The following is a 13,520-nucleotide window of genomic DNA, read 5'->3' on the forward strand; positions in this document are numbered from 1 at the left end:
ACTAGGTAGATGGGACACAGTGCACTTGTGTCATTTTCAGACGCTAAAACTCTTGACATGCAAGATAGGCCCTTTTCCATTCTTGTTTTCGCTGCTTTGTATCCTACATACCTGGTTCTAAAAACAAAAAAGCAGATGCACAAATATGCACATAGCTCACTTCAATTAACTTTTACACAACTCACCTCTTTCTAATAATGCACCTGTGTGTTTCAGCTAACCTTCTTCAGCTTCGTTGACACGCCTACTGACATACCAGCCCTGGACCAATGGACCAAAGTGCTTCAAGCTGGGAGGCAGCACATGTCCCTTTGAATCAGGCCATCAGATCTCAGCAGTAATTTGCTAAACGTCTTTGGTGTTTCACTCCTATTCATCTTGGGCAGACTTTGGATTTTCTCTTGCAAGATAAGAACACTTTGTAAAAAAAAACTCTGTAAAGTATTGTTACATGGGATTATTTAAAGTACTGAGAAGAATGAATCCGGTTTCTTATAGATTATAGAGAAATGCGTTTTCCACCAAGAAAGGGTAAAGTACTTCGGATATGAAATAGGTCCATAAGAAATCACCACAGAATCAGATAAAGTCAAAGCAGTTACTGACTGCTACTCACTTCCCTGTTAAAAGGGAACTCTTGTAAACTTACCTGGTCATCTGAGGCTTATGGCGCATTTCCACTAGGTCCTGCTTGGCGCGGTACGGTTTGATACGGATCGATTCGCAACGGAACGGTACGGTCGCGTTGTGTTTCCATTACAATGGTGGACCACCACAATGTGGGTGGAGTCGCTGTTGGCGTGCGGGTTGTAGTGTCGTGACATCATTTGTATGCGACCACAACACCGGTCGATGCCCCTTAACACATACCATTATTGTATCTTATTTATCTTAATCTTCATTATTGTATGTGGTTGCTCTAATTATTGATAATAATTTGGTATTACTCAAACAGGCTGAACACACACTGCATAAAAAGCTTCAGTCATACAATCAAATGAAATCAAACTTTATTATGAAATATAGATATTTAAAGTACAAAATATGTAAATAATATAGTTATAGTAAAAAAAAAGTACAAAAAGCAAATTACCTAAAAATAACGTATAGCTTTATATTAAATAAATATTTATAGTACTACAAGCAACATTTTGTGTGCTTTTACTGGCGTCTGTCTCGCATGGTGTTCACAAGTTCGCCAAGCACCCCAAGGAAAGCCCGGTTGAAGGAAACATTTTCCGCCAACTCCGCTCGCCTCGTCAGTGGAAGGGAAATCTTGAACGTAAAAAATAACAAATATTAAACACAAGCATTCCCGTGAAAGCAACAACAATATAGCGTAACTGCACAAAATGTGTGGCACGTCATCGCTGCTCATGCTTTGTTTATGGCTACAGCTAACTAGCAACTAGCAAGGCTCCACGCTGTGGCTAAGAGCTAGCTATTGTACAGTAGTGACTGTGGTGGTAACATTAACTACAAACACAGCTCTAAATTCCTGCGTTTACAATAGATGCATTCATATTACGTACATATTACGTCTTTTACGAGCCTAGTAAAACTGTGAAATCACAATACACTCACCATTCTCCGTGGCCTCCAGCACCGACATTGCCGTGTCCAGCACGTTTTCTCTTCCGTTACTGGCTGGCCGGTGACCATATAAGGCATCCATTTGCTGGAACCATTTCCAGTCTTTGCGGTTTGCTCCGCTGCGTCTGTTATGGTCCTTCACCGCCCGGTAATCGCTTTTAAGCTTTTTAGCTTGGACCGACTGGCACTGCTGAACGGACCGCTGGTAGCCATGAATGGCCATTAGCGCGGAAACCTCGCTAAAAACCTTTACATTTCTAGTGGCCCCGTCCAGTTCACCCTGGATTTTTTGATCGCTGATTATTAACAGAAAGGTTTGTACCTCGGCGTTCTCTCCTTGGGTTTTAAAAATGGCTGAGGAGTCGATAGCGGAGGAGTCGCTCTCCTGAGACGCATCCTGTGACGACACTCCCTGGCCAATCAGTGTCATGCTGTTCCTCCACGTCACAGAACTGTACCGCTTTGGAACGGTTAGAACCTCGAGCGAGTAGGTACGAAAAAAGTACCTGAAGGTACCGGCAAACTGGTACCTGGTACTAATGGGAACACTCACAAACCGTCGCGAATCGAACCGTACCGCGCCAAGCAGGCCCTAGTGGAAATGCACCATTAGAGAGCATTTCAGAATTTGAAGGACTGGTTTTCATCTGCCCCTGTACTTCAACACCCAGATCACTCTCTGCCCCTCTGGAGGTGGATATCTCAGAGACAGGAGTGGGGGCTGTCTTATCGCAGTGGCAAGGGGTGCCAGCCAAACTCTACCCATGCGCCTTCTACTCTTAAACAAACTGACCCCTACAGAACATGTTCTTCTCGTGCCCGTTCCATCACGGTTCCAAGAATGACAAGGCGGATGCTCTTTCTCGTATTCATAACCACAATGACAAGGAAAAGACCCCTGACTCCATCATTCCATCATCTCTATACTGGCTTCCATATTGTGGGACCTGGACACCAAAATTAAACAGGCTCATTCATCCGAGCCTCCTCCCGTAGACTGCCCGCCCAACAAACTCTTCATTCCAGAACAACTCCGCTCCACACTACTTGACCACTTGCATGTCAACACCAGTGAAATATGTGCACAGTTTAAAAGCCCCCACTGTCAGTGCCTAAGCAACCCAGGTCTCACCCCCGCAGTGGACACAAACCTACCTCTCTCCACGATGTGTGTGCTGGTTATCATTGACCGTTTTTAGTGCCTTCTGCACTAAATTGGGCATAAATATCAGCCTGACCTCAGGTTATCACCCAAAATCCAATGGTCAAGTGTAAAGATTGAACCAGGAACTGGGGCGCTATCTGAGGTCGTACTGTTTTTGTTCGCAGGCAGAGTTGGCTCCATACATCTGAGTATGCCCACAACTCACTGACCCACTCGTTCACCGGGCTAACTCCTTTTCAGTGTGTCCTGGGATACCAGCCTCCTCTGTTTTCCTGTACAGGAGGGCCCTCTGACGTCTCCTCTGTAGACGACTTGTACAGCCGCAGCAAACGGACCTGGAACGAGGCTCACGTACGCCTCCAGAGGGCCGTCTGAAAGCAGAAGCAGAGGGCAGAACGTCATCCATACCTATCTGGTCAATCAGTGTGGTTGTCCACTAGGGACCTCTGCCTGACACCTTGTAGGAAGCTTAACCTGCGGTATGTCGGCCCTTTCAAGGTCCTTAAGCATGTAAACCCAGTCTTGTATTATCTGAAGCTGCCCTCTTACTACCACATGTCTCTGGTGAAGCCCCTGGGTGGTGGTGGACAGGAAGGGCTATGGTCACGGGGGCTGGTGTTGGATGTCTGCTAGGGACATCCTGGACCCCTCACTCATTCTAGACGGGTCTAGCCCCTTTGTGCCTTTGCCTGTCTCTGATATTTGGATTATCAGACTGTGTCTGGACTTTATGTAATTCGCGGTCTCTCCGTGGTTTGATTACTGTTGAGGTAAAAAATCTTTCATACACAACATAATACATACATACATAATACATTTCATACATATTGTTCCTGTGGCATAGTATTGGCATGGATTTTTCTTATTATTAATAATTTTAGTATTCATTTTAATCTCTTTATTTTAATCTCTTTAATATTTCTTTTTTTTCTATTTTATTTGCATTTTTCCCAATCTGTTCATTTACATTTCTATTTTAATTCTGTAAATGTATGTATTTAATGTCTATATATTTTCTAATAAACTACATAACATTTTCAATATAATGTTGGTAAAGCTGCTAGATCTCAGGGCCTAATAAGCTTCTTCTACTCTTATGTTGTGTATGACAGGTGTTATCTTAATGAACTCAAACTGAAGAGACTGAAAATAATGAATGAAATGAAAGAAAACAGAACAGTAAAGCACATAAACTAGATAAAGAAGAGAAGGCCAATCAAACCATGCTATTTCAGCATCACAGGGGGAAAATATGGGCCACAAAATATTTAGGTTATATATTATTAACTATTAAATAAATTTAAACCTATTTCAGCACAGTGTAAAATATAAATAATATGACAGTTTTTGTAATTTCAGCGTAGTTGATATGGGGTGTATGTCTCATGGATGGCTGGAGTGCCCATAGGGCTCCACTGTACTAAAGGGTTTAATGGTCCTCGTCTGGCATGTTAAATTGTGCCTGGAATGGTAGATTTCTAGTTCTGCAGCTGGGCAGCCCTGCAATGACATTATAGATTTTATTATCAGTAATACACCTGATACACCTACATGTGATAACTTAGTTAAAGAGTATAAGAGTTATTATGAATGCAGCTGACTGGGGGAATGTAAAGATGGTGATGTTCTATACTCTTGTCCACAAAGTCAAAGGTCAAAGTCTCTGTACACAAAGGTGAATAGAGGAAACAAATGGGAGAGCAGGAAGAGAAAGATGAGTGGGACAGAGGGAATAGAGAAAATAACAAAACAACAACAAGCAAAAAAGAATTTCAAAAAGAGGTGATGGAAAACCAGTATATAAGCACATTAGCTAAAAGTAGCTTTGAGAGAAAGGATTGCTCTCACCTACGTATCTGCATGGACTATTCAAAAAGCCCAGAACGAGTCTAAACAAGACAAAACAACAGCTGCACTGTGCTTATTATATTTGTTTATTTCACACAGGGATGTGAGTTACGCTTAGATGATAGTTAATGTTATCACAACAGTACAACATCACAACACACAGCACACAGGTCACAAAGCAGCTTTGCAGAAATGTGCACTCAGAACTATGTAGAAAATATCTTCATTTTGAAGCAAATGATGCCCCCCCACCTTATTAATGCCAAGAATGAAAAGGAAAGGTACAGTGTGCTAGGCAGCATGTGGGAGCTGCTGAGATCCTCAGAGGTCTGGTAGAAGAGGCTTCGTAGGAGGTAAACACGGCTAACTCCAGACAAATAAAAGATGCATCACCTTCAGCTTTTGCGACATCTGGCCCCAGAGGCCTTTTTGTTAGGAAGCCTAACGTATCTTCTCATTAGCAGGGGGAGACTATCCTGCATTTTTTTTTTTAGCTTTTATTAAATAAACTACACTGAATGGTACTAAATGCGTCAAATCAGCACAGATTTAAGAGCTATAGAGTTAATGTTTCCCAGTCCCTCCTAGACATGTTATTTCTTCCACCATGTTCCACTAGACCTTGACCCCCTGGTCCCCTTTGTATGAGGTAGCATCATAATGTTGTATTATTTTATCCATATTCCATCCTGCATGTCCCATGATGATTGTCAGAGCCCTAAAATACTACTGTGATCTTGAGGGTGTAACCAAGGGGTAAAACAACAAAATCAAGAATTGTCCAATATGAATACCCCCCAAATATTTTCCTATTGGACAGTCTTGAATTTGGGTTTAGGTAATCTAGGCAAAGTGAGAAATTCCATTTTGAGTAATACCCTCTGGGTCAGGTTACACAGTAACTATATCTTTGGTTACTGGTAGCTGCCCATGACCGAACATAACCATTGAGAAAGAGGCACAGTTTTGCTTATGAATTGATTTGGAGACATTATTACAGTTCTGTTGTTATTTCAAACAACTGTCTATATTTATTTTAATTAAAATGAAATTTTACATTTTAACTACACTTTTTATATTGCTGAAGAATTCCTGTTTAATATGTTCTTGATTCGAAAAAAGAGAATGATTCTATAGACAACTGATAAATTAAAATTCAATCATCAAGCACAAAGGCATAAGTCAGTGGTTCCCAAACTTTTTCTGCCATGCCCCCCTTTAGTAGATGAGAATATTTTTGCGCCCCCCCCCATATTCTAGGGATGCACCGATTCACGTTTTTCACTTCCGATACCCGTTCAGATATCTGAGGCTTAGTGGCCGAAATTGATCCGATACCAATCTGATAGAGTAAAACAGTGCTGAATCGACTTAAAACATTTTTTTTAACACAGACATACTGAATTACAAGTTTATTGAAAACTCTGCACCAGTATAGCACACTTAAACACACTTAAAAAACATATAAAAACAACACAACTTGCATTTGTTCAGTCAGTGCAATTATGAATATAACATTGAATGTAAAATACCAAAGAACCTGAAACAGACAAAAACAATAGGTTCACAACTTTGGTCAAACATGAAAAAAATAAACTGCAAGAAATCTTTGAAATGGTTCAAGAATTCTAAATATCATTTAAAATAAACAAGGAGATTAAATAAGAGAAACAGCAATACCTATGCGGATAGTTTGCTAGCGCAGACATCACGCAGAGCACAAAGCATGTAACGGCCAGAAATATGTGTACTGTCTCTTTAAGGGAGCGAGTTGAGCGCGCGTACGGAATATTGTTGTTTTTTTAGCTTCCTGCCGTAGACCGACACAGACCACTGCTCTTTATTTTATTTCTGTAAGTAACGCATTCAGTGAGCTTTGGACAACTCACCAGTTCATGTATGAACAGTCAAGTAGTGCTGGAGCCCAGTTTTATTTTGGTCAACCAGCAAATAAACGGACTTGAGTGTAATACCACCAGCGCGAGTACGAGTCAGTGATTCACCTCTCCTCTGTGTGCTTCGCGTTTCACTCGCCTGGTAACTGTCCAAATTCACTTCTATCCGGGACAGAGTGGATATTTAAGGTTGAACTAACTCCGAAAAGCGTTACAAGCGTAGAATTAGACTGAATAGATCTGTTTTTATGGATCGGTCACATTGTCACCGATACCCGATCTAGAATTTTTTCAGATATTAATATCGGAATCGGTGCATCCCTAATATTGACACATGTGCACATGTTTTACTTCCAAGCTCCGCGCCCCCCCTGCAATAGCTCCGCGCACCACCTAGGGGGCGCGCCCCCCACTTTGGGAACCACTGGCATAAGTGATTAAATAATTATTTTTAAAATAGTTTTGTTTTCAAAAACTTCAATTAAGTTTTATTATTTGGCTTTTTTACACTTTTTTTTTTTTTTTTTACAGAAAGTGACTTCTGAATCTGAATCCAGACTGCTAACAAGCAAACGAAGGGTACAAACCGTAAAGGGGAACCCACCCTGATAGTGTCTGTTCCCAGTGTTGATATGACAGAAGCAAACTTTTGATCAAGGAGAATATTTTAAGCATTTGTCTTGGAAGATGAACTCATACGCACAGCTGATGAGGTGAACATAGGTGTTAAATCACTAACATTACAAATGCGATGTAATATAGTAGCCTGTGGTTCAATAGAATCCAATAAGAAATAGTTTGGGCTTTACAGTTTTTCTCTATTGCTTAAACACATTTCATGATACTGCCCTTCATTTTTCACAAACTCTAAACACAAAACACTTTTCTAAAGCTACATACACACAACCTCACAGTCTCTTTTCAAAACCAACCCATCACACCAAAACAGTTGCTCATATGCTCAAAACCAACTCCATCACACCAAAACAGTTGCTCATATGATCAAAACCAACCCCATCACACCAAAACAGTTGCTCATATGATCAAAAGCAAACTTTGACACCACAATACCACTCAAGGCCTGCAAAAATGTACACACTACTGAGCATCATTAACTACATTACCAAAAATATTGAAAACACAATTTTCATAGTGTGAGACTGTTCTTTTTACTTTTTCACAACTGCCAGGATGCATTTGAGCAACCCTTATTTATTCTCAAATAATAATCACAAGTAATATATTCTCAAGTAATATCACAACTCAAATGCAACTCAGATGCAGAAATGAGTACTGTAAACTCCATGGAGGATCCATTACACACAATAGATACAGTACAGTAACAATCAAAAACACAATGTTCAGGGTGCGATTTCTGTAAATTGTAAATTGACACAGTATGTTGTGTGTTGACACTGAAATCATTGGGCGGCATCACGTCGTCGGGCTGGGTCGGGCCACAGTACCTCATCAACGTCACAGGCAATATTGTCCATAGCCAAACAATGTGGGATGAATGCCCTGGCATGCCGCACCCAGCCTTGGAATGCCTCCACAGCCACATCATCACAGGCCAGGTCAATAGCAATAAGAAGGTTCTCTCTGGTGTAAGGTTGGCGGTCATAGACCTTCCACCGCCATGATGAGAAGAACTCTTCTATTGGGTTTAGGAATGGAGAGTAGGGTGGCAGACACACATTAATAAATTGCTGGTTGATGTTAAACCACTCTCTGACCTGGATGCTGTGATGGAAACTAACATTGTCCCAGAGAATGACATATATGGGAAGATCAGCCGGCCCAGGATTCCGCTGGTCATGGTGATCAGCTGGCCCAGCATTCGGGTCGTCATTGTCATGCAAAACATCTCTGAGCTCTCCTAGGAAGGTGAGGAGACGCTCAGTGTTGTAGGCACCAAGTTCAGCATGCCGGTGGAGAAGCCCTCTAGAACTCATGGCAGCGCAGAGAGTGATGTTTCCTCCACGTTGGCAGGGCACATCAATGATAGCTCTCCGTCCTATGATGTTACGGCCTCTCCTCCTCCTTTTGTTGAGGTTGAAGCCAGCCTCATCCACAAATATAAATTCATGGGGTCTGGCCATGGACTCCAACTCGAAGATCCTCTGTGGAAACAAAAAGCGTTTTCAGGTGTTCAGACAGACAGTCAATACAGCACATTACAGTACGATAGTATAGTATTGCATGTAAAGTACTGTAGGCCACCGTGTACATGGATTGTACTGTACTTACTTGCACATACTGGTGACGTAGGTGTTTTATTCTGTCAGAGTTGCGCTCAAAGGGTACCCTATAGGCCTGCTTCATGCGTACTCTCTGGCACTTGAGGACTCTGTCTATGGTTGTCAGGCTGACATTGTCATGTTCTGAAAGTTCACATTGTCACCAATGATCCTCTCCTGTATCTCCCGTAGTCTTATCATATTGTTCTCACGGACCATATCCACAATGAGGACCTCTTGGGCTGGTGTGAATCTGGAAGGCCTCCCACCTGCAAATGGCAATCTTTCAACTCTAGAGAAACAAACAGTCATTTGGTCAGAAATGGTCCTTGCAGTACACACTTTTACTGTAACCATGATTGCACTTGTCTGTATGTAGGTGCACTCCACTATAGTACTGTATACTGTAAACATCTAGTGTACAGTAGTGACTAAAAACCTAGTACATACAGTACCTGTTGTGTTCTCTGAAGGCCCGAATAATGGTGGCCACTGAGAATCTGCTGAGGTTAGGTTGGACTCGTTGTCCCGCTTCGGTCATTGTCATGCCGTGGACAATGACATGGTCAATGACTGTTGCTCTCATTTCATCTGTAATGAAAATGCGTTGTCTTGCTCGCCCTCCTTCTCCTCTCCCTCCTTGGCCTGCTCCTCTTTGGACTGCTTCTCGCCCTCTCTGGCCCACTCCTCGCCACCTCCTCTCCCTCCTCTGACACGAACTCCTCCTCTTCTGCCTTGATCATCCATTTGTGTTTGGAACCTTCAGCAAACTGACTTATATAGGTGTGGTCACATCATTTGCAACATGTGTTTTCAAATATGAGTCGTTATGTTTACTGAATGACATCAGGTATGTTGATTGTGTTCAGGTTTTGCTGACTGTGGGTGGCATTTTGCATCACATGGGCTTCACAATGCATATTGGAGCAGAGATATATGCAAAATGTGTTTTAGCAAGGCAAAATGTGTTTAGAGTTTTGAGAAAAAGGGGACGGGTTTTGTGAACAGTGTCTACAGGTGAATTGTGTTTGTGGTTGTGGCAAATGGGGGGTAGTTTTACTAAATGTGTTTAGGTAACTGGTCATTTTGTTTAGAGTACAGGGTTTTGTGTTTTGGCAATAGAGAAAAACTGTAATCGCATACATTTAAACGTACACTGTGACATTATACACGTTACTTATGAGCAACTCCTTGATCTGTCACCAGATGGCAGTATTTTGTCACGCCAGAATACGAAAAATAAAGCAAGCCAGGAGGGGAAGTTTGAATACAACCTGATTTGAAATACTAGCGTTTCAGCACGAATCATTCAGAAAGCAAGAGCATAATACATACGGGGAGCTACTAAATAAACTAATAAATAATATAATACAGTATGCGCTATTTTTAGTGCTCACGTGTTTAGTTATAATCATATTTAGCTCACATGTTTAGCATATCCTACTTCCCCAAGTCCCGCGCGTTCGAGCTGGCCGCTCATTTTAGCAAGAACTTTGTGTCTCAGCTAGAGGCAAATATTAGCTGGACGTTACTAACGAAAAAAGTGACAATTTAATTTTTGCGATAAACCGACAATAACATGCGCCACAGTTTTCTCTTCACATGGCAGCCAATAAAACCATCCAAGGCAGAGATAATAGGTTTTTGATTTATACTCCTTAAATCCAGGAGTAACCAGTGTCAAGGAGGTAAGTTATTGGTCTGATCCACAGAGGACTCCTCCATGTAGGCTATGTGAGGCCAGAAGCTATTAAGCCATTAAGCTATTTTTGTAATAGGCCTACACTTGCATACTGTGAGTGACAGGGCAAACGAAAAACCTTTTATCAGAAGGGGCCTTACAGATTCAAAACTATTTTACATTAGAAAAAAATGAAACAAACTGAAAGGGGGGCAGACACACACACGTATATATAAAGCACCAATAGCCTATATGTGAAATTGTAAAATGCATCTAAATATAATGCTGAACATACATATGATAAGTGTAATGATTCACTTAGGGTCTCATGTCATGGTGTCTCTGGATGTCTTTCTGATGGCCCGCTGTTGAAAATATCACTTTATGTGGAATTCTGCGATGTAATGAAAAGAAAAAAGATTGCACGGTAATTGATTACTGCACAAAAATGCAGGTTTGCCTTTATTCTTCAAACACAATAAAAACTAAATAAGAATTATTCACATTGTTGCCTGGATCAATTCTGCAAAAACGAATGAACAGAAAAACACCCCCAGAATGCTAACATAATTACTTAAACCACCTACAGTTACGTTTTATTCTCATAAATAGGCGCAAACAGGTACCATAAAAAGATCTCATATAGACACAGTGTAGAGGAATAGTAACTGATCGGCCATATGTCAGGGTTATACAGCAACCCTCCGGTTTGCCACTGCTCCAATTAACACCAAACAAGCTTCTGTCACTTTCATACACATAGTTTGGATGACATAAATCAATATGGCAGAAGTGATACAAAAGAAGTTATTTTATGTAGTACAAAATAAACTTTATTCCTTTGTTTTTTTTTTATGAACTCAGAACATTTCATGCTATCTGAAGGACTGATGGCATCATCATCTTTAAAGAATCAGCTGGTGATGCTGTCGCCGTGGGAACATGGACCTCTTTCTCTTAGTTACCCCTCTTTCCTTCTAAAATGAACCGATGTGGTCCAGTTCAAAATCACATTGGAACTAAAAAAAATCCAATCTTTATACTCTAGGAGTAATAATCACACAGATTCTATTTACAGCTTGAAATCTGGGCTAAAAGCCACTAAGTAGTTCATAGCAGTCCCTATGAACAATCACTTTATACTTACAACAAAATTCTGTTTCTAAGGCAGTTCACTAGTAAAGAGCATCACAGAGAGAGCAAAAATATACAAAAGAGAGAGAGTACCGAGAATGGGGAGAGAGGAGAGGAGTGTGTGGAGAGAGAGAGGAGAGCAGAGGGGTGTGTGGAGGGAGAGATAAATTATCCACACATTCTATGACATGAATTTTGTTTCAGATTGTGATTTTCCTCTTTATTTAAAATGGCAACAACAATAAAAAAAAAGTTTAGCAGTTTTGGTTTTCATTTTGCTGTCTCTGTCTTTGAGATCTCTGAGCCTCGAAGGCTGACCAGTAAGTGCTTATGGACTGACACGCTCACAGTCTGACCTACACCAATCCTTTACTCATTCCTGACGAATCTCCATAACACACACTTCTTAAATGTTAATTAGGACCAAAACACGGGTTGTTGGGAGTGGGTTTGGGGGAGATGGGGCATTAAACCTCTACTATCAATAGGATCATGATTGTATTTAAAGTCATTTTATTTTACAATTTACATTTTCATGCTTTCGCTGTTTAAAATCTTTTTGTTTTTAAATCTCCCAAATGTCTGAATGTCAGAGGCTAAGAGAAGAAATGTATTCCAAACCCAGAGTGAAAGGGTTCTGATAAAAGAGTGAGTCATGACAAAAGAACAATGCTCACTCTCACACACAAACACACAGTGTTATTTGATCTTTTTTCTTTATTTTTTCGTGTGTATTGTGTCTGTTGTGACTTAAGGCCTGGAGATCAGTCACTGGAGAGCTGGAGTGTGAGGAGGAACTGCCTTGGTCCTGCAGGAGGAGTTGAAGGAACGAGGGTCTCAATCAGGTCAGATACAACGCTTTGTCTCTCTGCAGTGCACTGTGGGACACACACACAAACACACCCCAAAATGGCCACCATTCAAAATGCTTTGTGGCATACAGCTGTTGCTATTGGGAATGTGCTGAATCAGGACATGGCTGAACAACAGATGGAAAAGTGAGGCATACTCAATCCATCAATCTACACCTACGTCTAGCTACTTATCTACCATCTTCTGTTCATCTATCAGTCTCTAGAGACCGACTGAGGCTCTCACCCACTGCTGCAGTAATCGGGGCTCCAGTCGAGGCCCTGAGGCCCGTTCCTGCATCCGGCCCGGTAGTCCATGGAGGGGGACATGCCCTGCCCGGCAGAGGACGACACGCTGATCATGCTCTGATACTCCGCCTGCAGAGGAAAGCCCTGCGAGAGGCAGAAAATGACAGAGGATTAGCAGCACGATAACCGGATTCAAAGCACAAAGACGATAGATAACGAAAAATACGATGCTTAGTGTTTTATTATTATTAAGCTACATGTTGTATTTGAAGAATACACAATGGCTTCAAAAGGTAAATTCCCTGGAGGCTTTATTTTTTTTGCAAATCCTTTTAGAACTGAGCAAACCCTTATCACAGCCACAAAGAGGAGAAAGAGTAGAGCCTGCACACCGGCTCACGTCACCACGTGTGACTGTCCATTCGACATTTTAAAGTGGACATGGTGCTAGTGCTACAAAGACAAACTCAACTGAACACTTTTGCAGCATTGTGTGTGTGTGTGTGTGTGTGTGTGTGTGTGTGTGTGTGTGTGTGTGTGTGTGTGTGTGTGTGTTGGGGGGGGGCACGATGTGGGGATGAGCAAAGTGCATATTCTAATTTGAAGACTTTCCTCTGTTCTTAGTCCCAGGAAAGACTGTGTGTGAAAGGGAAGTTAATCTAAGCGCTACACAAGAGAATCTGCCTGAAAGACCAAGACAGCAGGTGGTTGTGTTTTTTCTCTCTCCCCCTCCAGAGATTCTACCTATTCATGGACTCTTCTGCACATTCTTCCCCTTCATTCTGACACAAAGCCTCCATCTGCCCCTTTGTGTCCCCTCCCCCCCAGCCCCTCCCCCCAAGCCCCTCCCCCCACCCACCCCGC

At 41.7% G+C, this 13,520-nt stretch overlaps 1 protein-coding gene and 1 long non-coding RNA gene across 5 annotated transcripts in view; both read right to left on the reverse strand.

Moving 5' to 3' along the window:
- Positions 1-8,050: 8,050 nt before the first annotated feature.
- Positions 8,051-9,393, reverse strand: LOC143477192 (uncharacterized). The gene is made up of 3 exons (XR_013121498.1): positions 9,197-9,393; positions 8,752-9,033; positions 8,051-8,624 (listed from the first exon to the last, which is right to left on the reverse strand). It is a non-coding gene; the product is annotated as an uncharacterized LOC143477192 (long non-coding RNA).
- A 1,824-nt stretch (positions 9,394-11,217) lies between these two features.
- tox (thymocyte selection-associated high mobility group box) overlaps positions 11,218-13,520 on the reverse strand; it is a 60,031-nt gene continuing 57,728 nt past the window's right edge. For all 4 annotated transcript variants that reach the window (XM_076976757.1, XM_076976756.1, XM_076976759.1 and 1 more), the window contains exons 9-10: positions 12,655-12,800; positions 11,218-12,434 (exon numbers count right to left, since the gene is read on the reverse strand). In XM_076976757.1, coding sequence (XP_076832872.1) covers positions 12,398-12,434; positions 12,655-12,800 — 183 coding nt within the window. In that variant the 3' untranslated portion in view covers positions 11,218-12,397. The remainder of the gene's footprint in view (positions 12,435-12,654; positions 12,801-13,520) is intronic.

This window comes from Brachyhypopomus gauderio, chromosome 16, assembly GCF_052324685.1.
Source record: "Brachyhypopomus gauderio isolate BG-103 chromosome 16, BGAUD_0.2, whole genome shotgun sequence".
Lineage (NCBI taxonomy): Eukaryota > Metazoa > Chordata > Actinopteri > Gymnotiformes > Hypopomidae > Brachyhypopomus > Brachyhypopomus gauderio.